Here is a 26,154-nt window from a genome sequence, read left to right on the forward strand (position 1 = left end):
ACCCTGTGAATGCAATATATATGAGTTCAAACATCATCGATCCACAGAGATTTGCAGGTATGTCCGGGGGAAGGGGTACTTGATGATGTCTACATCTGGACAGACTCGGCAGCTGCGATGTAATCAGCCTGATTGAGGCTGGAGCTGATGTCACAGACCCTCCCCTAAACCACTTGGACACATCAGCCATTCTCAGAGAACCGCAGGTTGCCGCCCAGAAACTGGGACTTCCTGTCAATTAACGTGCGAACGGCCTGCAATGAAAAAAGTCACAGGTTTTCCTCGCATGGTGGCCTTGAGCATGTGGTACTATGAGCCGCTCGCATGTCTATTCATAATCGGTCTCCATGCGAAATCTCACAGCAGCGATAAGGACTGAATCAGGCCCTGAAGGTCAGGTTAATTATTATATCAGTTCCTATGTAAGAATGTCACAAGAGCAAGTTGTTTCCAAATATCAAAGCCTTTTACCCCAAAATACCTCATACATTCCTCACAAATGTATTTTTACTGTAAATATAGTACATTTCCTAACCTGCGTACTTATATGGTGCCCATGTCGACCTATGTACACATAGACGCCAAACAAATATGAAAAGCCCATGTCGGCCTTTTTCATGTCAACCTTTTCCACATCGACCTATTGATTATGTCAACCTTTTGACCATGTCGAACTAAGGCATGTCGACCTTTTTCATGTGTCGGCCAATAGTGGTCGAATTGACTGTCAACTGTATCATCGTCAACCTTATGACCCATACCCGCAGCATTAACATATTAGAGATGTGACACAGTTTCCGCGTAAGCAGCAGAAACAGCTCCTCCATCTTGTAACAGGTCCATAATGCACCTGACAAAGAGTAGCTTTATATATTGTGCACAATGTCTTCTATATAAAAGTAATATTATAATGTACCCTGTACCATGCCCCGGAAGGCATTTGATGATTGAAGGATTGCCGTTGCAAAGGACAGATCATAAAAGGCCGACACACATAGCGATGTTGAAGTGTTTACCTTCTGAGAAATGTTGATCGCTCATAACGATTCAGTATGATCAATCAGCACACAGGATGTGTCAGCGCTGTGAGCTGAGCGATCTGTTAGCGCCAGTGTTCTCCGGTGATATTGATCGCCAGGCGATGGAGACACACTAGTGAGATCACTGCCTGTATATTGCTACAAATGCTGGTCCCATTACTGCGAGATCTGTCCTTTGCTAAAATTGCCATGCATAAAACTGCATATTTGCATGCAGCAGAGTGGCCTACCCTCCTGCATTCTGCAGGAGACTCGCTGAAATAGCAGCAATCTCCCTCTCTCCCTCATTAGTCTAGCAATCTCCCTCATTTCACCTAGCCCACATTGCATTGTTACATTTTTGGGGGAAAAAGCAATGAGAGACAGATACATTTACTTTGAATCATCAGAACCATTTCCCAGCACTTTACCAAGTATTGTATCTCTTACTAACTGCTTTGGGGCTCATCTACATTTGGATATATGTCATTATAAAAGATTCCTCTCAGATGTAGCAGTACACACCCACACTTCTAGGCGCCACATTCACAATCTCTTTTCACAATCTCCCCATATATGGAGTTTGAAGAAACTCAGGGAGCCCTATGTATGCTCCCACCACCACCAGTGCTGTGCCTAAACACATGCAAAGGGGGCAGCCGTACGAACGTGTGGACCCTCTCCCAAAGGAGAAAGGCCCCATGGTTCCCCTAACCCCCCTCAACCATAAGGCCGAGGAAGGGAAAAAAGGGATCGGTGGGTCCTCTTCGCCGAAGCTCAGAGAGACCCGCGTTTCCTCCACCCCCGGAAGGGTTTTGGACGGTGGGTCCTCCGCATCCGAAGGTTTGGAAAGACCCGCTTAGGCTTCCCTCCGCCTTGTGGCTTGGGGTTGCCCTCGAGGGGACCAGGACTCTCCCCAAAAGGTGAAGAGTCCCAGTCACATTTGGGGAACGGAAGGCCCGTTAGGGACAGCCGCACTACCCAAATCAAAAAAACGTGACAAACTAACGAAAAACGTGAAGTGCTCAAAAGTGCAAATCAAAGAAAGAAATAAAAAGAAGCCCTAGCCAGAAGGCCAGGGTGGGGGTGTAAAAAATTGTCCTACCCCATCCAAAAGGACGAGGTAAGGACGTGTAGCCTAACCTAGAGGGAAGTGCGCGGTGCAAGTGCCATTCAGTGCATGGTGCTGGACATCACCAGTGCAAATCAGGCACCCCCGAGTTACCCCGGGGGCACAGTGCAGCCTCGGGCTCAATGCAGCCGACCAGTCAGCGTCCGACCAAGTGTTTCTCCGTCTCCCCAGCAGGTACTTTCCAGCCCCTGGCATGGGAATGGGTACTCCACTGGGCTTTTCGAAAGACTCCCTTAGGGGCTGCACCCCCCTCGGAAGAGCAATCTACTCAGTCCCAGTGTTTCTCCGCTCCCAGGGTTAAGATACTAGGCTGAGCTTTTCGCTGTGCCCAGGCTGGTGGCTTAGCCAACCTGGACCAATCTACTCGGTCTCAGCTTTTCTCCGCTCCCTGGGAATGGATACTAGACTGAGCCTTTCGCTGACTCATCCTTCGGGGGCTACGAACCCCGTCAAGAGAGTCAAACTACTAGGCCCAGTGTTTCTCCCCCCCTCTTACCAGTGGGTTTACGGAAACAACACCTCCTACCACTGGCAGAGGTGAAGGTACTCAGCTAGCCCTTTCACTGCTCCCGGGAAAAAACAGAGGGGTCCCACACCCTCCGCCCATCAGAGCAGCTACTCAGACCAGCCTTTCTCTATTCTCTGCCAGGAGGCCAGTCCATACCCAACTGATAAGAACAGATACTACACTTGATCTTAGCCAAAAGGCCGAGAAGCGATATCTCCCCATATATGGAACTAGACACGCCCTTTGGGTGGAGCATGATATGCCCCCTAAATGGGTTGCTGTGCAAAATTCGATTACCAATTATGATCTCCCTGAAACTAGGGGTGAGATTTAATAGGATGAGAGATTCAGAAAGTGAGAGATTTGGTAAGAAATCTCCAGTTTGATTTTGCAGTGTAAATGATTGCCGCCTTAAAAAAACTGGAGATTTCTCACCAAATCTCTCACTTTCTGAAACTCTCATCCTATTAAATCTCACCCTAGTTTTCAAAAGTAGGCAAGTATGGCATGCAGTGAGTGGCCGGATGCATCATATGCAAATTGCGATGCTTGATGCATCCCGCCCATAATGTATAGAATTTTACTATTTGAGTGCCAGCATCTCTGTGAGAGATGTTCAAAATATCAGCTAAAAAAGCCACCGTCGCTCACGTTTGTTGAATAAATTCAAATAAAAATTGTGTCAAATAAGATTATAATTCCAATATAAGGTTAACATTACAGGTCATTACGATGAATAAAAATGTTTGCTTGCCAACTTTTGCACCTACTTTGACAAATTCACCTGGCACTCAAAGAGTAAATTTATATTCCCTTATCTTGATTTGGGGATTTTCCAGGGAACAGATGAGAACATGTTGCACAGTGGTAATTAAACGGCAGTGAAATGGCTTGTTTTGGAATGAGTTCTGCTTAGATAAGTGGTAACTATTATGACAGGTATATCCAGTGAGTCATCAGTCCTTGCATGGGGGCGGAAGAAATTAAAATGGGTAGCGTTACTAAATACAGGAGATGGGGTTAAAAAGTCTCTCCCACATGTTGTCAATGATAATAACAATCTTTCAAATGTCTGTTGTTATGACAACCCAAATAGAGGGCAGACCATGCCTTGCATGTGATACATGAGAGAATCTTTAATATCCCTGTCTCTCAATGATGCCCTAATAGTAGAACACTTCACTGCTTTGAAATTGTGGGGGTTGTTTATACATATTATACTGTACATATGTTTTTACTGAACAGCCTATTACTTTAGTGTATCATACAATCAGCAGAAACAGTATGAAAATATCCTGCACTACATATCCCATACTTTCCTTCTTATATAAACTCCTCTCCGATAGATACAAAAGGCAATGCAGAGGGGTGGCAATGCGGCTTGCATCATCACCATGGTCATGACATGCTCACCCATGGCACAATGTGTTGACTTGTGGCTTCACCCATCAGTCTGGTGAGGTGCCATTGCCCCTACCTTGAGAGATCCAAGAAGATGTGTTGTACTAACAGGAGACCTTCCCAAATTTGTGGTGTCTCTTGGAATATCCTTAAAGCACTCAAGTTTGGGGAGTTCTCCTGAGAGAATATGCTACCCTCCTGGAGAGGGATGCCAGTGGTTTAATGTGTGAGGAGAGGGATGCCAGTGGTATAATATATGAGGAGAGGGATGTCAGTGGTATAATGTGTGAGGAGAGAAATGCCAGCGGTATAATGTGTGGGTAGAGGGATGTCAGTGGTATAATGTGTGAGGAGAGGGAGGTCAGTGGTATAATGTGGTATAATGTGTGAGGAGGGGGATGTCAGTGGTATAATGTGTGAGGAGAGGGATGTCAGTGGTATAATGTGTGGGTAGAGGGATGTCAGTGGTATAATGTGTGAGGAGAGGGATGTCAGTGGTATAATGTATGAGGAGGGGGATGTCAGTGGTATAATGTGTGAGGAGAGGGATGTCAGTGATATAATGTGTGGGTAGAGGGATGTCAGTGGTATAATGTGTAAGGAGAGGGATGTCAGTGGTATAATGTGTGAGGAGAGGGAAGTCAGTGGTATAATGTGTGGGTAGAGGGATGTCAGTGGTATAACGTGTGAGGAGAGGGATGTTAGTGGTATAATGTGTGAGGAGGGGGATGTCAGTGGTATAATGTGTGAGGAGAGGGATGTCAGTAGTATAATGTGTGGGTAGAGGGATGTCAGTGGTATAATGTGTGAGGAGAGGGATGTCAGTGGTATAATGTGTGAAGAGAGGGATGTCAGTGGTATAATGTGTGAGGAGAGGGATGTCAGTGGTATAATGTGTGAGGAGGAGGATGCCAGTGGTGTAATGTGTGAGGAGAGGGATTCCAGTGGTAAAATGTATGAGGAGGGGGATGTCAGTGGTAAAATGTGTGAGGAGGAGGATGCCAGTGGTATAATGTGTGAGGAGAGGGATTCCAGTGGTATAATGTGTAAAGAGAGGGATGTCAGTGGTATAATGTGCGAGGAGGGTGATGTCAATGGTATAATGTGCGAGCAGAGGGTTGTCAATGGTATAATGTGTGAGGAGAGGGATGTCAGTGGTATAATGTGTGAGGAGGAGGATGCCAGTGGTGTAATGTGTGAGGAGAGGGATTCCAGTGGTATAATGTATGAGGAGGGGGATGTCAGTGGTAAAATGTGTGAGGAGTAGGATGTCAGTGGTGTAATGTGTGAGGAGAGGGATTCCAGTGGTATAATGTGTAAAGAGATTGTCAGTGGTATATCAGTGGTATAATGTGCGAGGAGAGGGTTGTCAGTGGTATAATGTGCGAGGAGAGGGTTGTCAGTGGTATAATGTGTGAGGAGAGGGATGTCAATGGTATAATGTGTGACGAGGGGGGTGTCAATGGTATACTGTGCGAGGAGAGGGATGTCAGTGGTATAATGTGCGAGGAGAGGGATGTCAGTGGTATAATGTGTGAGGAGGGGGATGTCAATGGTATAATGTTTAAAGAGAGGGATGACAGTGGTATGCTGTGTGAGCAGAGGGATGACAGTGGAATACTGTGTGAGCTGAGGGAAGCCATTGGTATACTGTGTGAGCAGAGGGATGTCAGTGGTATACTGTATGAGGGAGGGGAAGTCAGTGGTATAATGTGCGAGGAAATGGATGTCAGTGGTATAATGTATGAGGAGGGGGATGTCAGTGGTATAATGTGTGAGTAGAGGGATGTCTTTGGTATAATGTGTTAGAAGAGGGATGCCAGTGGTATAATGTGTGAGGAGGGGGATGTTAGTGGTATAACGTGTGAGGAGAGGGATGTCAGTGGTATAATGTGTGAGGAGAGGGATGTCAGTGGTATAATGTGCGAGGAGGGGGTGTCAATGGTATACTGTGCGAGGATAGGGATGTCAGTGGTATAATGTGCAAGGAGAGGGATGTCAGTGGTATAATGTGTGAGGAGAGGGATGTCAGTGGTATAATGTGCGAGGAGAGGGATGTCAGTGGTATAATGTGCAAGGAGAGGGATGTCAGTGGTATAATGTGCGAGGAGGGGGGTGTCAATGGTATACTGTGCGAGGAGAGGGATGTCAGTGGTATAATGTATGAGGAGAGGGATGTCGGTGGTATACTGTGCGCGGAGAGGGATGTCAGTGGTATAATGTGCGAGGAGAGGGATGTCAGTGGTATAATGTGTGAGGAGGGGGATGTCAATGGTATAATGTTTAAAGGTGAGGAATGACAGTGGTATGCTGTGTGAGCAGAGGGATGACAGTGGTGTAATGTGTGAGGAGAGGGATTCCAGTGGTATAATGTATGAGGAGGGGGATGTCAGTGGTAAAATGTGTGAGGAGTAGGATGTCAGTGGTGTAATGTGTGAGGAGAGGGATTCCAGTGGTATAATGTGTAAAGAGATTGTCAGTGGTATATCAGTGGTATAATGTGCGAGGAGAGGGTTGTCAGTGGTATAATGTGCGAGGAGAGGGTTGTCAGTGGTATAATGAGTGAGGAGAGGGATGTCAGTGGTATAATGTATGAGGAGAGGGATGTCAATGGTATAATGTGTGAGGAGGGGGGTGTCAATGGTATACTGTGCGAGGAGAGGGATGTCAGTGGTATAATGTGCGAGGACAGGGATGTCAGTGGTATAATGTGTGAGGAGAGGGATGTCAGTGGTATAATGTGCGAGGAGAGGGTTGTCAGTGGTATAATGTGTGAGGAGAGGGATGTCAATGGTATAATGTGTGAGGAGGGGGGTGTCAATGGTATACTGTGCAAGGAGAGGGATGTCAGTGGTATAATGTGCGAGGACAGGGATGTCATTGGTTTAATGTGTGAGGAGGGGGATGTCAATGGTACAATGTTTAAAGAGATGGATGACAGTGGTATGCTGTGTGAGCAGAGGGATGACAGTGGAATACTGTGTGAGCTGAGGGATGCCATTGGTATACTTTGTGAGCAGAGGGATGACAGTGGTATACTGTATGAAGAGGGGGATGTCAGTGGTATAATGTGTGAGGAAATGGATGTCAGAGGTATAATGTATGAGGAGGGGGATGTCAGTGGTATAATGTGTGAGTAGAGGGATGTCAGTGGTATAATGTGTTAGAAGAGGGATGCCAGTGGTATAATGTGTGAGGAGAGGGATGTCAGTGGTATAATGTGTGAGTAGAGGGATGTCAGTGGTATAATGTGTTAGAAGAGGGATGCCATTGGTATAATGTGTGAGGAGGGGGATGTCAGTGGTATAATGTGTGAGGAGAGGGATGTCAGTGGTATAATGTGTGAGGAGTGGGATATCAGTGGTATAATGTGCGAGGAGGGGGTGTCAATGGTATACTGTGCGAGGAGAGGGATGTCAGTGGTATAATGTGCAAGGAGAGGGATGTCAGTGGTATAATGTGTGAGGAGAGGGATGTCAGTGGTATAATGTGCGAGGAGAGGGATGTCAGTGGTATAATGTGCAAGGAGAGGGATGTCAGTGGTATAATGTGCGAGGAGGGGGCTGTCAATGGTACACTGTGTGAGGAGAGGAATGTCAGTGGTATAATGTATGAGGAGAGGGATGTCGGTGGTATACTGTGCGCGAAGAGGGATGTCAGTGGTATAATGTGCGAGGAGAGGGATGTCAGTGGTATAATGTGTGAGGAGAGGGATGTCAATGGTATAATGTTTAAAGGTGAGGAATGACAGTGGTATGCTGTGTGAGCAGAGGGATGTCAGTGGTATAATGTGTGAGGAGAGGGATGTCAGTGGTATAATGTTTGAGGAGGGGGATGTCAGTGGTATAATGTGTGAGGAGAGGGATGTCAGTGGTATAATGTGTGAGGAGTAGGATGTCAGTGGTGTAATGAGTGAGGAGAGGGATTCCAGTGGTATAATGTGTAAAGAGATTGTCAGTGGTATATCAGTGGTATAATGTGCGAGGAGAGGGTTGTCAGTGGTATAATGTGCGAGGAGAGGGTTGTCAATGGTATACTGTACGAGGAGAGGGATGTCAGTGGTATAATGTGCGAGGACAGGGATGTCATTGGTTTAATGTGTGAGGAGAGGGATGTCAATGGTATAATGTTTAAAGAGATGGATGACAGTGGTATGCTGTGTGAGCAGAGGGATGACAGTGGAATACTGTGTGAGCTGAGGGATGCCATTGGTATACTTTGTGAGCAGAGGGATGACAGTGGTATACTGTATGAAGAGGGGGATGTCAGTGGTATAATGTGCGAGGAAATGGATGTCAGAGGTATAATGTATGAGGAGGGGGATGTCAGTGGTATAATGTGTGAGTAGAGGGATGTCAGTGGTATAATGTGTTAGAAGAGGGATGCCAGTGGTATAATGTGTGAGGAGAGGGATGTCAGTGGTATAATGTGTTAGAAAAGGGATGCCAGTGGTATAATGTGCGAGGAAATGGATGTCAGAGGTATAATGTATGAGGAGGGGGATGTCAGTGGTATAATGTGTGAGTAGAGGGATGTCAGTGGTATAATGTGTTAGAAGAGGGATGCCAGTGGTATAATGTGTGAGTAGAGGGATGTCAGTGGTATAATGTGTTAGAAAAGGGATGCCAGTGGTATAATGTGTGAGGAGGGGGATGTCAGTGGTATAATGTGTGAGGAGAGGGATGTCAGTGGTATAATGTGTGAGGAGAGGGATGTCAGTGGTATAATGTGCGAGGAGGGGGTGTCAGTGGTATAATGTGTAAGGAGAGGGATGTCAGTGGTATAATGTGTGAGGAGAGGGATGTCAGTGGTATAATGTGTGAGGAGAGGGATGTCAGTGGTATAATGTGCAAGGAGAGGGATGTCAGTGGTATAATGTGTGAGGAGAGGGATGTCAGTGGTATAATGTGCGAGGAGGGGGTGTCAATGGTACACTGTGTGAGGAGAGGGATGTCAGTGGTATAATGTATGAGGAGAGGGATGTCGGTGGTATACTGTGCGCGGAGAGGGATATCAGTGGTATAATGTGCGAGGAGAGGGATGTCAGTGGTATAATGTGTGATTAGAGGGATGTCAATGGTATAATGTTTAAAGGTGAGGAATGACAGTGGTATGCTGTGTGAGCAGAGGGATGTCAGTGGTATAATGTGTGAGGAGAGGGATGTCAGTGGTATAATGTTTGAGGAGGGGGATGTCAGTGGTATAATGTGTGAGGAGAGGGATGTCAGTGGTATAATGTGTGAGGAGGGGGATGTCAGTGGTATAATGTGTGAGGAGGGGGATGTCAGTGGTATAATGTGTGAGGAGAGGGATGTCAGTGGTATAATGTGTGAGGAGGGGGAGGTCAGTGGTATAATGTGTGGGTAGAGGGATGTCAGTGGTATAATGTGCAAGGAAATAGATGTCAGTGGTTTAATGTATGAGGAGGGGGGTGTAAGTGGTATAATGTGTGAGGAGGGGGATGTCAGTGGTAGACTGTGCGAGGAGAGGGATGTCAGTGGTATAATGTGCAAGGAGAGGGATGTCAGTGGTATAATGTATGAGAAGGGGGATGTCACTGGTATAATGTTGGAGGAGAGGGATGTCAGTGGTATACTGTGCGAGGAGAGGGATGTCAGTGGTATAATGTATGAGGAGGGGTGTCAGTGGTATAATGTGTGAAGAGAGGGATGTCACTGGTATAATGTTTGAGGAGAGGGATGTCAGTGGTATAATGTGCAAGGAGAGGGATGTCAGTGGTATAATGTATGAGAAGGGGGATGTCACTGGTATAATGTTGGAGGAGAGGGATGTCAGTGGTATACTGTGCTAGGAGAGGGATGTCAGTGGTATAATGTTTGAGGAGAGGGATGTCAGTGGTATAATGTGTGTGGGAATGTGATAGCAGGGATTGTGGTATAATGTGTGAGAATGGGATGTTAGTGGTATAATGTGTGGGATTATGAAAGCATGAATTGTGGTCTAATGTATGGGGAGAGGGATGTCACATTAGTGGTATAATGTGTGAGTAGAGGGGTGTCAGTGTTTTAATGTGTGGGGAGTGTGATGTTAGTGGTATAATGTGTGGGGAGAGGCATGTCAGTGGTATAATGTGTGAGGAGAGGCATGTCAGTGGTATAATGATTATGTAAATGGTATAATGATTATACAAATTATCCACTCACAAGCCTGCAGGGGTTCGGGGGGCGGGCGGCTGTACGGGTGGAGGCCGGTGTTTGGGAGACTCGTAAGGCTGTGACGTTCTCAGCCTTGCGAATCAACCAGAATAAGGACCTTGGTAGGTGGTAAAAAGAGCATCTGCAGGAAACCCATGTAAACTAGTGGTGAACAGACTGCGAACTAAACATTTTTTTTTACTATGCTTTTAAGATATCTACCTCCACCATATTTAGGGAAGGAGAATACATTAAATGTGGAAGAGTCAATAAATTAAAGTCTGATACTAGTAGGAATGTCTTGCCTTTGGTTTCTTCCAGTCTACACGAGGTTGTTCCCGGCCGTCATAGGTTTTCCATTGCTGCAGTATCTGAGACACCCGGGTGTCTGTGTAGTTGACCAGCTGAAATCCAGTCACATTTGCTCCTGCTTCTTTAAACTTCTGCAATTCAATGTCCATAAAACCCTGCAAGTGAACCAGTGGAATGTATGAGCCATGTTACATAGAACGTAAGAGTCCAACCTCCAAACATCCCAGATGTGGGTAACAGGAGGGTGATATTATTAATCTGCTTTCTAGGAGGACACAGCCCTGTACATAACACTGTATACTGTATAACACTCAGGACCTGACTGAGGCTTGTTTACTAGGCTGCACATGTTAACAACCTAGCGAACAGGTAATAACCACCCACCCCCGCAGTCTAAACTGCCTTTTATCTTGGCGGGAGATGATCGAATTCAGGGTGGGCATGGACGAGCCTGCGTGTGTTGGGGAACGCCCAATGTTTTTATGGGCACGCCCCTGCTCTAGACTCCTGCCCACCTCCATACCTCCCACTATGGAGCGAATTGCCCCGTGCGTATGAAACTCGCTGAAGCTGCTCGCTCCCGGGGGTTTGCTCATGCGCAAACCCCGACCATCGGGGACGGGGACGAATTCGGCCCATTGCGAATTTGTCTGAATGGGCCCCTCAGCCTTTTGTCCCTATTATTTATAATTGTAGCCCCATAATCACTTACACAATTACAGATGGAGAACGTGGGTGAACATGAATGCGGCCATTCAGTGGATGGCGAGGGCTGGCAGGTGGCGATCGGCGCGCCAGGATCCTCTCTGATGAGATTGGCTCCTTCTGTATGATGAATGAGCTGCAGGCGATGTACAGTATAAGGGAGGATGTTCCTAGGGGTGGGATGTATTAACATACATCACCGCCCCTCACCACGCCCCCTCCGCAATGCTAGCGCATATGTACTAACATATGCAGCTAGCATCGCGGTGTTGTGGCGGGGCCCCCCGCGATACCTGTGAGGTCTCTGTCACCTCCTGGGCACTGCGGTGGTCCCCGACATCTCCTCCTCCCCCCTGCAGCCAGAAGGACATTCCCAGCTGTGACTTGCTACTGGGGGGAGGAGGAGCAGCATGGAGGATGGGGAGGGGGGTAGGAGACGTCGGCGGGTGGCGATAGAAGCCCATAGGCTTCTATAGGGTATCGCCATCCAAAGGTACGATGACGCAGCAGCCGGGGATTAGTACATTTGAAAATTTTACATCTTAGTACATCCCTAAGTGGTTAGCATCCTCATGCCTACTAATTATGCTTTTCCATGTGTTGAGCAGTTGTTGTCCGGATGAGGATAGAAATAATTCCAAACCGTAGAGGTGGATTTTTGGGTCTTTTGCCAAGGCATGACAATGGGCTTTTTCTTCCCATGGCCAACAACTATCTCCACCAGTGACTGATTCAAACAAACTACAGTACATCACCCTCAGCAGCCTCATTGTCAACTTCAGCACTACTGGACTTACTGTATATATGGTCGCACGGGGCTGCGCTAATGGACTTATATACAGCAGTACATGGCAGCACTACTGGACTTATATATGGCTGCACCGGTCAGGACTACTGGACTAATATAAAGCAGCACAAGGCAGCACTACTGGACTTATATATGGCTGCATGGAGCAGCACTCCTGGACTAATATACAGCAGCACAGGGCACTACTGGATTTATATATTGCTGCACAGGGCAGCACTACTGGACTAATATACAGCAGCACAGAGCAGCACTACTGGGCTTACTGTATATATGGCTGCACAATGCAGCACTATTGGACTTATATACAGGAGCACAGGGCAACACTACTGGACTTATATATGGCTGCACAGGGCAGCACTATTGGACTAATATACAGGAGCACGGGGCAACACTACTGGATTTATTTATGGCTGCACAGGGCAACACTACTGGACTAATATACCAGAGCAAGGGGCAACACTACTGGACTTATATATGGCTGCACAGGGCAACACTACTGGACTAATATACCAGAGCAAGGGGCAACACTACTGGACTTATATATGGCTGCACAGGGCAGCACTACTGGAGTTCTAATTTATACAACATGTAGACGATTTCAATGAAGAAAAATAAAGCAAAATTCAAATGGAATACTGTCAAATTTAAAAACAATATTATTTTATATGGTATGAAAGGATACATATTATTAGTTGAATACATTCTTTATCCTCCGGCATAAGTAGCTGCCATGCATTTTGCATGTTTTATAGCTTTAAGCATATCTTATTTTTATTTAAAAAAATAACAATACTGAATATAATCTTCTAATTTATTCCGTTACAATATTCCCAAACAAGTGCACACATTTCAAACTCCTATTGTAAACCATAAATTCTGCACAAATTGAAAATATTTGTTATTTTGTCTTCTTTAACAAAGGCTGCAATTATTTAGCAGCTGTTAACATACGTAGAACTCTGCAGCATAGCATTGTTCCCCAGTTCCTCTGGCAACGCACAATAGGTAATGCACTCTCCACATGCCAACCAACAATGGTTCCATGTGCACAATAGCCCAGTACAGAACAGGCTCCAACAGTGTATCCCGCCCCTGCAAATTCATCTAAAATCCTATGCTTTACTTACCAGGTTTGCAAGTATATAGTGATATCCGACAATGTTTTTTTCTAGTTTGATGATCTGCAAGAAACAGAAATCTGGTTAATTGCTTTCAAAGCTCTACTGAACACACTCTTTAAAATCCTGTAGGCGTTCTAGATCATTACCTACAGTAACTCAAACCATGGTCAAGGAAAGGTTAGATAAGAAAATAGCACACTCAAACAGTAATGGGCATCGCTTTGGCCCCACATCTTTCCTACGCATTGCACATAAAACATCTTACACAGGGGTTAAAGTGTGGGGGAACAGGGTGGAACTGAGTTCCATTACTTGTATTGATAGTGGGAACTCAGTTCCACCTCCACCACAGACCGATGCATCAATTCCAACAGAAAAGCCTAATCCATCAGCTTTGTTTTCTGGCAAGGCATATGTGATGTCCTGCCATCACTGCCGCTTAAGTGAAGATGAGGAGAGGAAGCTGCTGGAGGGACAGAATCAGATATCTGTACAAAGGACACTTACTGTGGACATTTTGTGTAAGGGTACTACTGTTGTGGGCATTATGTGTATAAGCAATATTACTGAGGGCTTTATGTGTAAGCGACACTACTATGTGGCATACATGTATAAGGGGTTCTACTGTGTAGCATAACTTGAATAAGGGGTACTACTGTTTGGTGTAATATGAATCATGGTTACTATATGTGGTGTAATGTAAAGAGGATTGTGCTACTGTGTGGCAAAATTATAATTTAGGGTATTATGGTGTGACCGCACCACTCCCTTGTAAGACTAATGTCCCTTTATAAAGCTCGGGAGGTAGGGCACAAATTTTGTAGTTTGAAGGGGAGTGATGAAAACCCTGGCACTGGCCCGGGTTTTGCATAATGGGAGGCATAAGGTCGGTGGAGAAATTAGTTCCACCACCTCTCCAGGACCACTTTAAGCCCTGATTTTACCGGTTGAGTGACTTTTTCTTTAAATTTGGAATTTATTCCTAGGGAAGAAACAGCAAAACACCACGCAACCTGTACCAGAGACAGGGGTTGTAACTTTGACAGAACAGGAAATATATTTAACTATGGATAAAGGTAGAAAACAACAGTATAGCAGCCCCAGTTGCATCACTAGGGGCACTGGCCGCTACTGGGTGACACCAAAATGCCAACTCCTCCGGTAAGATTTGGGGGAACATAAGTCACACAGAATGTCACAGGACATAGGGACAGCCTGAACAGCAGCCACTGCATCATAGCATTTGGTATAGAGATTCTGACGTATACTGGCATATATTAAATATATCAACTGGTGCTCCGAGAAGGGCCATTTGGAGGGAATACTAGTATATGAGGACATGTCATATATAAATGATTTGCATTATACAAAGTGTGCAAATGTTGAGGCATTGATGAAATTGTTGCCCCGTTAAACAAGGCAAGGTTTACAGGGTAAACTATAGAATAGTGTTTTACTTACCCAGTATTTAACCCCTCCCTTGTGCACCTGGGTAATGTTACTGAACTAATTGAGCATCTACCACTATCTGTATGTAAACTAGAGAATAACAACATCTGAATAAAAACGTTCTAGATTTGGGTCCATCAGGGTGTCTGACCAACTCAATGCTAAACTAATTATAATAACCATAGTTAACATCTGACATAATGTGAACGAAAGCTCTCCAACTCTCGTTCCAAAAACACATGCATAGACCACCTGGCAGGGTGGTGCCGCTCACCAGTAGGGTAAAACCAGTGGGAATTCACATCAACAACATCATGCAGGAAGACAGCAACTGGACCGTTCATTCTTTACCACCAAGACCACTCATAGGGCAGTATTCAATGCAAATATTCTCCGTGCACGGCGAGCATTTTTTTTTGCTCGCCGTGCACTCTCCGTGTTCCGGAGGGCTCGCTGCCACTCCTGCTCCCCCTATTCAACGTTTTTAAGACTCGCCGCCACTCGCGGCGAGTCTTAACCCCTGCAGCGGACGAGCGTCCGCGGCAGGGAGCTGTCAGGGAGCCGGGGGACGTAGCAGCCAAGAGAGATTAAAGTCTCTCTTGGCTGCTGCAGGGGATATGGGGTGGGGAGCAGGGCTCCCCTGGACCCAGGCAGCACAGGCTGCCCCCCCTATAGCCAGCGGGGGACCCAGTATTCACTGTACCCGAACGTGCTTCGGGTGCAGTGAATATATGAATATCTAATGAGCGGCTCGAGCGCTCCGGCCCCCTGCTGGCTGCACTGTGTAAAAAAAAAAAAAAAAAAAATGTAAAAAAATATTTTTTTAAAAAATTAAATATATATTCATGTGCTATAGGCACATGAATAAAAATAACATGGCCCTTCACAGAAAAAAAAACCTGATTTTTTTACACCAAAATAAAAAAAAACACCCTTTTAGTTTAAAAGTTCACATTCCTGCTCTCCATCAAAAGATGGAGAATTTCTTCACGGAGAGAGACGGCGAGAATCACTTAGAAAGACGGAGAATATTTCACATTGAATAGGGTGGCTCGCCTTTGGAGAAAAAAAACCTCTCTCCATGGCGAAAGAAGCACAAATTCTCCACAAAACACGGAGAACTTTTCTCATTGAATACTGCCCATAAAGCCAACAAAATAAAATAGAGGGGGTGAGAGTGGAACATTTATAGGACAAAGAATGTAAGCCTGCTTTTTACTTAGGGAAAAAGATGTATATACAAAAACTGGATCTCCTAGTTCACTCACTGAAGTTTCAAAGTGGTAACCTGTGATAATTTACACACACGTCCACTTATCACACCCAATGAGTAAGTCCTGGGGAACCAGAATCGGGCGCACAGAATATACCACAATATTTGTTTTATATATTTGAAGATTAAAATATAAAGATTTGAAACAAATGTGACACCTGCTGCTCTCAAATGGGGAGTTTTCTGCAATCCCCCCAACAAAGTGAAAAGAATTTAGATAAATATCAAGGAATATTTAGAGAGCGCATGTGTGACACTAATACCTTTTGTTCGGCAATTTGTTGAGCTAAGTACACCTTTCAATAAGCGCACATGTGAAGCATTTAATTGGTAAAAACCAATAATGATTTATTTATAAATTCTCATAAAAATTATATATATAATAACACAGTAAAATAATTAATAATAATAATAATATCTAAAAGACATTAAGGTGGTGGGGAGGGGTGGCCACCCTTCAATTTAACGGAGTTCTGTACAGAGGAAGTTTTTCCTAATCAGCTGAATTATAAATTGAAGGGTGGCCACCCCTCCCCACCACCTTAATGTCTTTTAGATATTATTATTATTAATTATTTTACTGTGTTATTATATATATAATTTTTATGAGAATTTATAAATAAATCATTATTGGTTTTTACCAATTAAATGCTTCACATGTGCGCTTATTGAAAGGTGTACTTAGCTCAACAAATTGCCGAACAAAAGGTATTAGTGTCACACATGCGCTCTCTAAATATTCCTTGATATTTATCTAAACTGCTTTTTACTTACCTGTTATACCACCCATATACCTGTAGCTTTTTAAATAAATAGAATTCTACTTACTGTACATGGCACCACAGAATGCAGTGACTACAGCCAAAAATAAAGCACGTCCATTGTGTAGGCCTGAACTTGGACCTGGCAAGCAGTCTATATATGGGTACATATTTTATCTGCAGGTAAGTGGTATAAAGACGCAGTTGTGGATAATGTTAACACTACCTGGGTGAGGATGGCATTCAGTCTTTCCGACTCACAGTCTATCACAACCTGCCGATCTTTGCTCTTGTCTAGATCTTGAAAGAGAAGACGGTAGCCCTCCTCTGTGGTGGTCAAGATGTTTACGGCTGTCACTTGCCAGTTCTTTTCTGCTGCTGTGTCTAGAACTTTCTGGAGGACAGACAAACCTGATAACAGAGAGGAAGTCATGAGATGTATTCATCTGTACAATTAGTACCATCATCACAGAAGCATACCTTCCAACTTTTTTGCGGGACTGTCCTGGTTTTTTGGGATGGTCCCGCGGGGGGTCGGCAGTGTCCCATGGCGGGGGCAGTTGGGAGTCCCCCCCCCAGCATGAAGGAATAGACACTGTGCGCATGCACATAGTGTCTATTCAGCAACGCAGAGGGGGGGGGGGGGGAAGGGGGCATGGCCCGTCAACTGCATAATTTGCATAGGCCACACCCTCATTTGCATAGGCCATGCCCCCTTTTCACCACAACAAGGCTATGTCGTGCAGGGGGTCCTGCTTCAAGCAGTCAAGAAGTTGGGAGGTATGCAGAAGTCTTAGCAGACATCTTCCTTTTGTGTCTTTAGCACACTATGCCCCCCCCCCCCCCCCCGTGGCAAACGCAGGATTTATAGAGGGGGTTTCCAAATGTAATCCAAAAACTCCCACTTTTCAGCACATTGGATTAAATATGGGTGTCTGGGGGAGCAGTAACAGCGCTGAAAACTGGTCTCTTTATACACTGGATACTGTATGGAATACCGTATTAATATTGAACAGTACATATGGTCTATATCTGGGGTAGCCAACTCCAGTCCTAGAAGAGCTACCAACAGTTAATGTTTTCCAGATCTCCTCACAGAATCACAAGTGAAGTAATTAGCTCCACCTGTGGATCTTTTAAAATGTGTTAGTGAGTAATATGTGAACTGTAATGAGTGCACCTGTACAGCAGCTAGGTTGTCTGGAACATGTGAACTCTCGAGGACTGGGGTTGGCTATCACGGTCTATAGTATAGGCTCTTTCAAACATTTAAATAAGATAATTGGTCAGGAAAAGGTTAAACATAATAAATAAATACAGAAACATAAAATAACTAGTACTGCACTTTCTAAGCTAACAATCTCCTATTTCATGGTAAGGCTCCAGTCTCTTCCTCCTGGCAGCTACTCTCTGGTCCATTGTGATGTTTGAGGGCTCAGATCCCCACATACAGTAAATGTGGTAGAAAAAGCTGGTAGACTAGGCATGTGCTGCAGCTCTGCTCTGTCCCTTACACTGCATTATGTGGTGGCAGCTATTGATCATACTATATACCAGTGCTATTGTTGTAAAAAATTAAGACACTTGCCAAGTGGAGGGGGGTTTCCGGGTAACCAGAACCCCCCCCCCCCCCCCTGCATTTGCCTATGCCCCCAGTGGAGAGAATTGGTATGGCATAATGGAGCAAATGCTTCATTATAATTTGGAAAATTCAGCTTTTACTCAGTAAAGGGGATTGCTTTTAAAATTTTATATCAAGTCAGCAGTGTCATAGCTTAAGTTATATAAAGCAATTGCACCACTTTATAGGTTGTACCAATTGTATGAACTGATTGGCTCCATTCTCAGGAAAACTGGTTCTGTCTACAAAATGGCTGCCGCGATAGTGACCATATTTCCTTATTTGGTAAGGTGTAGGGGTTTGTCCCTGAAAAAGTTTGTCCTTCGAATGTCCCTGTCTTTCAAAACGGCTAAAGCTGGGTACAAGCTATGTTTACATGATGGCGGACCCTAGGTTGCGCCGATAGAGCGTATGTTTCAGGTAAGTACAGTATCTTCATTCACTCTATAATATTGTCCTGTTGGCATCCCTGCATCAAGTGTACAGGTGGTGGGTAGACAACCTGGTACTCATGGTGCCGATGAAAAAGTTGAGGAATCGCGGGCATCGCGGTCATCTTGTACCGCAAATAACACCCGCGATTCCTTAATCACCGCGATGACCGCGATTTTCGGGCCGACAACCGCGATGAACATCGTGGGCGCCGTTCTAGGTAAAGAGTACCGACAACCTGTACCCAGTCAGATGCGCCAATAGATCTGCAACTATTCTGCCCATCGACTGTGGCAAAGCTAAGGAGATATGTCTACTCCATTCATGTCATTTGTACCCACCTGCTGACCTGCTCACCATATACTGTATCAGAAGTTTGAACGAACAGCCTATGTATCACTGTGTGTACCCAGCTTAACTGTCCATTATAAATTTAGTCAAACCGTAGAGAGAGATAATGTGGAGAGAGATAAGGTACCAACAAATAGACTCTTAATAACCCTTTCACACCGCACAAATAACCCAGGTCCGACCCCTGTTGTTGCCGGGTCGACCTTGGTCTCTATGGGGTGTGAAAGCGCCATTTGGAAAAACCTGGGTCCAACAACCTGGCATTCTGACCCGGGTTAAAAGAAGGGTTACTGGGCAGTGTAAACCGGTAACCAAGGTTGAGCGACCCGAGTCCTGTTTAGGAGGCAGCGTCCGCTCCAAGGTCGACACTGAAGGTTGACATGGCTAAGGTCGACAGGGTCAAAAGCTCGACACAAGCATTAGGTCTACAATGGGAGGGTCAACGGTCAAAAGGTCGACATGAGGTTTTTCTCTTTTTTCGAGCTGACTTGCCGACATGCGGTATTTCGTGATAGAGAATAGAATAGTGTGCCGAGCATGGCGAGGGGATGCAGTGCTTGATACGGTGTCCATGCCGACCATGTCGATATTCGGGATGAAAAACGCATGTCGACATTTTGATTGTAGACCTTCCCATTGTCGAACTAATGTATGTGTCGTCCTTAGCCATGTCAACCTTTTACATGTGTCGACTTAAGCCCTGTAGACTGTCTGTCGATCCAATGCATGTCAACCATAACTTGGTCGACCCAATGACCCAGACCTGAGAGGAGACTCTCTACAGCGTTTCCGGGGGGTGGGGCTTGCCTCCATTAAGATCCACCCCATTCCTGTAAATGCCGTGTTTCATGGCTCTTTGGGGAGGGGCTAGTACTAAATTACGCGATTAGCGTCATTTTAGTCCCACCTCCTCTAGAAAGAGCTTCAAATGCAGGAATTTGACTGTCAGAGGAAGGGGATGCGGGGGGCCCACTAAATTCGGGAGTCTTGCCCACCCTTCTGGGGGGCCCAGGAGGGGGATACAATTTTCAGGACCCTCCCGGCCAATCTGGGAGGGTAGGTAAGTATGAGATAACTGTACAGGTGATTTAACACTCTCGATACTGAGGTGAAGTAGGTTAACCAGCCAGAAATTGCAAATAATAAATAATACATCTCCCCCTTTATCTCTCTCCACTTTATTCCTCTCTACAAGCCAGTGGCGTGCGGTTGATTCATCTCCCCTCAGTATCTGATATTATTTATTGAAGAATAGCCACTAAGTACAAAAGCCTGAGATGAAAACAATGTTCAGCAAGCATGTAAAGATGGAGATTTTAGTGAACCAAGGCTTGTTTGTATGGTACTGAACTGTATGTACCTTGCTTCCCTTTAGCAATATGACCCTGGAGGTTCATTTTAAATGTGTCCTTACAGAGATATTACATTGATAAAAATAATATTTGCATAGCTCTCCATGAATAAATGCACTCATCTCTGACCGGTGCATCATTCAAAATGTCTGCTTTAGAAAAGCAAAATATTTGGCATATCGTCTCCCAACCGGAATGTTCAGAAATAAAAATGTACATCATGTTTTTCTGAAGAATTGCGTAATTATTTTTTTTTTTACTAGAAATAACCCCAAAACATCATGGAAACTAGATTGTTTGTGTCAGCAGGCTGCAGTGACAGTGACAAGCTCAATGTTACATAAAGCTGCAAGTTCACAGCTGGGGTGTAGTTCCAAGCAATTCTGTCACTATTCCAGCATGATAAATTGTAAATTAGAGAGAAAATATTGCAAAGGAATTACATTTCTATCTTGTGCCATCACCTGCTCCCCCTGCGCTGTGAGGCTGAAATCTCAGATGTTAGCATTAGGCCGAGGTGTCGCATGCAGCCTTTCCAGCGATACTTCAGCAACTCCCAGCCAAGGGGTCATTTTGCATATGATGTATTGTATGTGGTCCCTTGCACTGCCCCTGGATACAAAGTATCCTTTATGTGCACTGGATCAGTATCACACGATACACTTGCAGGTTTGCCTTGGGCTTGTGGTCCAGGACCAAAACAAATAATTTGTGGTCAAAGTGGTAGGCCAAACCAGTGCTAGTGGCTGCCAATCTTAAAATATGTGGACAATGGGAATCATAACTCTGTCCACCACAACCACAGAGCTGAACTTAATGGTGACAGGTAAGCATAATTTTATATATATATATATATATATATATATATACAGAGAAAATACCAGCGCAAACCACAAAGTCCTCTGATGATTGGGAAATAAGTAGTATCTTGATGTGTGCTGCTCTTTGAAAGACCCTCACCACAGGGATCCAATAAAGTACTTGCAAAAAAATGGAGAAAAGCGCACTCGTGAGTATATATAAAGGTATAAATTTACTAATGCACATATGCTCACATACATCAAGGTTAGGGATAATCAGCTTGCCAGCATAATAGGGTACATCAACCGGTACGATGGAACAGGCAGGGAGACGTCAGATGTTATTCGGAAGGACCTCCAAGGCAAACCGCTCTCACCGCCGCACTTGCAGGCCTGTATCCAGGGACGTAACTCCACCGCACTCCGGGACCTCTCTCAAATCAGCTGGAAGCAGACAGCCAGAAACGCAAGATCACGTCAGGAGTCTAAGCCACGCCCAACGCGTTTCGTCACCCCCTGACGAAGTCCAACGGTGACGAAACGCGTTGGGCGTGGCTTAGACTCCTGACGTGATCTTGCGTTTCTGGCTGTCTGCTTCCAGCTGATTTGAGAGAGGTCCCGGAGTGCGGTGGAGTTACGTCCCTGGATACAGGCCTGCAAGTGCGGCGGTGAGAGCGGTTTGCCTTGGAGGTCCTTCCGAATAACATCTGACGTCTCCCTGCCTGTTCCATCGTACCGGTTGATGTACCCTATTATGCTGGCAAGCTGATTATCCCTAACCTTGATGTATGTGAGCATATGTGCATTAGTAAATTTATACCTTTATATATACTCACGAGTGCGCTTTTCTCCATTTTTTTGCATATATATATATATATATATATATATATATATATATATATATATATATACACACACACACACACACACAATAACCTTGGGTCTGGCACTACACATGACAGAAGATACTTGGCCCGGTGCTTTCACAAGAAATAGCATACACAGACAAAAGGTGCGGCACTTGGGTACATACGACACTGGAGACGTGGGTCGTCAGGCAATGTTTCAGTTTATAACTGTTTTCAAGCAGCATGCTTGAAAACAGTTATAAACTGAAACGTTGCCTGACGACCCACGTCTCCATTGTCGTATGTACCCGAGTGCCGCACCTTTTGTCTGTGTATATATATATCTCCTATATATTTGGCTACATCTGTCACTCAAAGTGGGTGTCTGTGTCTATAACGCTCTGTTCCTGGACTTTCCTCTTAATGTGTGATTGCCTTCATCTGTGCTGAACACCTTTCTGAGAAATTAACCTGTTTAAAACAGGTGATGGCAATCATTCATTAAGGGGAAGTCTAGAAACAGAGCATTGTGTCCCTCCTGGAGAGGGTCATGTTGGGAGGTATGTGACAGAGAACCAGCCCAGTGAGCCCACAGACAGTGCCAGACACCCACTGCCTTCCCATGTTGCCCAGCACTGCTACTCCACAGCCACCAGGTGAGCGCCCCCCTCCCGCGATTTGCGGCAAACCCCCCCCCCCCCCGGGCGCCCCCCCCTCCCGCGATTCGCGTCAAAAACACCCGCTCCCCCGCGACCCCCCCTACCGCGATTCGCAGCAAAAACACCCCCGCGACCCCCCCTCCCGCGATTCGCTGCAAAAAGAACCCCCCCACGACCCCTCCCGCAATTCGCGGCATAACCACCACCCCGCGACCCCCCCCCTCCCGCGAATCGCGGCAAACCCTCCCCCGTGACCCCCCCCCCGATTCGCGGAACCCCCCCCCCGCGACCTCCCTCCCGCGATTCGCGCAAAAAGAACCCCCCCGCGACCCCCCCTTGCACGATTGGCGGCACCCCCCCTGCGACCCCCCTCCCGCGATTCGCGGCACCCCTCCCCCCGCAATTCGCAGCAGCCCCAGGATTAAATGGCACATGCAAAACACTGACATGGCTATGGTCGACAATGAAAAAGGTTGACATGAGTTTTTGAAGATTTATTTTTAATTTTTGTAATTTTTTCATATTCATTGTCATGTGTCGACATGGACACCAATGAAGTGGCACACTTATGTCAACATTTACATGTGTTGACCTTTCTGTGTTGATTTTTTCTTGTGGCGATTCGCGTCACCCCCCCCCCGCAACCCCCCCTCCCGCGATTCGCGGCACCCCCCGTGACCCCCCACCTCCCGCAATTCGCGGCAACCCCCCACCGGAACCCCTGTGAACCCCGCCCTCCCGCGATTCGCGGCACCCACCCCCGCGACCCCCCCTCCCGAAATTCACGGCACCCCCCCCGTGATTCGCGGGAGCTCCAGAATTAAATTGCACATGGAAAACACTGACATGGCTATGGTCGACAATGAAAAAGGTTGACATGAGTTTTTTAAGTTTTTTTGTAATTTTTTTTATATTTTCATATTCATTCTCATGTGTCGACATGGACACCAATGAAGTGCCACACTTATGTCAACATTTACATGTGTTGACCTTTCTGTGTTGATTTTTTTCTTGTGGCGATTCGCGTCACACCCCCCGCAACCCCCCCTCCGGCGATTCGCGGCACCCCCCCCCTCCCGCAATTCGCGGCAACCCCCCACCGGAACCCCCATGAACCCCGCTCTCCCGCGATTCGCGGCACCCACCCCCCGCAACCCCCCCCCCTCCCGCAAATCGCGGCAGCCCCAGGATTAAATGGCACATGCAAAACACTGGCACGGCTATGGTCGACAATGAAAAAGGTTGACATGAGTTTTTGAAGATTTATTTCATTTTTTGAATGTTTTCATATTCATTGTCATGTGTCAACATGGACACCGATGAAGTGGCACACTTATGTCAACATTTACATGTGTTGACCTTTCTGTGTTGATTTTTTCTTGTGGCGATTCGCGTCACACCCCCCGCAACCCCCCCTCCCGCGATTCGCGGCACCCCCCGTGACCCCCCACCTCCCGCAATTCGCGGCAACCCCCCACCGGAACCCCTGTGAACCCCGCCCTCCCGCGATTCGCGGCACCCAACCCCGCGACCCCCCCCCCCTCCCGCAATTCGCGGCACCCCCCGTGATTCGCGGCAGCTCCAGAATTAAATTGCACATGGAAAACACTGACATGGCTATGGTCGACAATGAAAAAGGTTGACATGAGTTTTTGAAGTTTTTTTTTTAATTTTTTGAATATTTTCATATTCATTCCCATGTGTCGACATGGACACCAATGAAGTGCCACACTTATGTCAACATTTACATGTGTTGACCTTTCTGTCTTGATTTTTTCTTGTGGCGATTCGCGTCACACCCCCCCCACCACCCCCACTCCCGCGATTCACGGCACACACACACACACCTCCCCCGCGATTCTCGGCACCCCACCCCGTGACCCCCCCTCCCGTGATTCACGGCACACCCCCCGTGACCCCCCCCTACCATGATTCGCCGCAGCCCCCGTAACCCCCCTCCCGCGATTTGCGGCAACCCACCCCGCGACCCCCCTCCCGCGATTCTCTGCAATCCCTCCCCTCCCGCGATTCGCAGCATCCACCCCCCCACAACCCCCCCTCCTGCAATTCGCGGCGCCCCCCGCGACCCCCCCTCCTGCAATTCGCGGCACCCTCCGCGACCCCCCCTCCCGCGATTCGCGGACACCTAAGTTGCAATACAGGGCATCTTTCATACAATTCTAACCATATTTCTCATATACAAACGTTCACAAATTAAGGGGGCGCAGCCCCTTACGACGGTGTGAAGAGCGCCCGTAGGGCGCGATGAATCACCTAGTATATATATATATATATATATATATATATTTTTTTTTTTTTTTTATTTGTCAATAAGAAACTTTGAGGCCCCATGATTCAAGAAATTTGGGGACCACTGGCCTACAAAATGCATTTCTTTATATTGTCTGTAGAGGGGGTCATAATGGGTTACGTCAACTACGGATACTTTAAAACTTTGGTCCTCATTCTGGTTGACTAGCAAGGATGCGAATTTAGCAGCCTTGCGAGTCCCCCAGATGCCGCGCCGCCCGCCTGCAAAGCCGTACCACCCCCCCCCCCCCTCGCATCCACGATTCCCTGCATGGCTGCAAATGGATAATTTGCATAATCATCCATTCACAGCCTCGGGTGCAGGGGAGAAATCATTCGATGGTCAGCGACCATCGAATGATTTATCCAGCGCTCGCAGATCTGAGACACCTCTGTGGTGTCTCTGCATGAAGCGGGTGGGCAGCTGCCATCTGCTGACGTCAGCTGCCCACTCCCCGCACCTGTGTCATCAGAAAATTTCCATGGGAATGCCCAGCATATTCATGGGAACACCCATGAAATGCTGGGCGTTCCCATCCGCGAATCCCCCTGCCCACCGCCCTACATTTTTAGAAATTAATTCAGATTTAATCTTAATTAATCTTAATTAATAGTGGCAAACATCTAAACAGCAATGAAATGCCCAACACTACTCTAAGAACACAGCAACATAAGTACTGTATAATAGAATATAATATGTTATGAGTAGTTTCAGTCATGTACACAGAGCCGGCACAAGGGGGGGCTGGTGAGAGAGAGGGAGCCGCTCACCTGATTGGCTGCCTAGTGGTGGCGCCGGCCCTGCATGTACACAAATCTCATGTCTTGGCCATGACCTGTAAGCAATCTAGAACGTAATGTAGGTTGATCCATCTTACCTCGGTCTGCATCATAGATGTACACAAACTTTTTCCACTTGTAATACTCAATAACACTAATTAGAGCGTCTTGAAGTTCCGGCCTCAGCTGTAGGACAAACTGATTTGAAGTGGCTACGGGGAAGCTGGGGGTAATGAAGCAAACATGAAGAGCACCGCAAAACGAAGTCAGCATGTTGACTGTCTTCCGGTCGTAGAACCCGAATATGGCATACACTCCCTTGGCAAACTGTGAGCAAACTGGAAGAGGAGAAAGGAA

The 26,154-nt window shown here is 46.3% G+C and overlaps 1 protein-coding gene and 1 pseudogene across 6 annotated transcripts in view; both read right to left on the reverse strand.

Annotated features, from left to right (window-relative positions):
• The window catches only part of GRIA1 (glutamate ionotropic receptor AMPA type subunit 1), a 278,435-nt gene that overhangs the window by 67,514 nt on the left and 184,767 nt on the right, over window positions 1-26,154 (reverse strand). For 4 of the 6 annotated variants that reach the window (XR_014473354.1, XM_083181737.1, XM_083181736.1 and 1 more), the window contains exons 3-6: window positions 25,896-26,135; window positions 16,868-17,055; window positions 13,168-13,221; window positions 10,521-10,682 (exon numbers count right to left, since the gene is read on the reverse strand). Coding sequence is in view for 5 of the 6 variants with exons in the window: in XM_083181737.1 (XP_083037863.1) it covers window positions 10,521-10,682; window positions 13,168-13,221; window positions 16,868-17,055; window positions 25,896-26,135 (644 nt within the window). In the remaining variant the exon portion in view is untranslated. The remainder of the gene's footprint in view (window positions 1-10,520; window positions 10,683-13,167; window positions 13,222-16,867; window positions 17,056-25,895; window positions 26,136-26,154) is intronic. The other 2 variants (XM_083181740.1, XM_083181738.1) reach the window with 1 other exon arrangement.
• Window positions 2,734-2,871, reverse strand: LOC146076267 (U2 spliceosomal RNA; annotated as a pseudogene).

Source organism: Crinia signifera, chromosome 4, assembly GCF_055691185.1.
Source record: "Crinia signifera chromosome 4, ASM5569118v1, whole genome shotgun sequence".
NCBI classification, from domain to species: domain Eukaryota; kingdom Metazoa; phylum Chordata; class Amphibia; order Anura; family Myobatrachidae; genus Crinia; species Crinia signifera.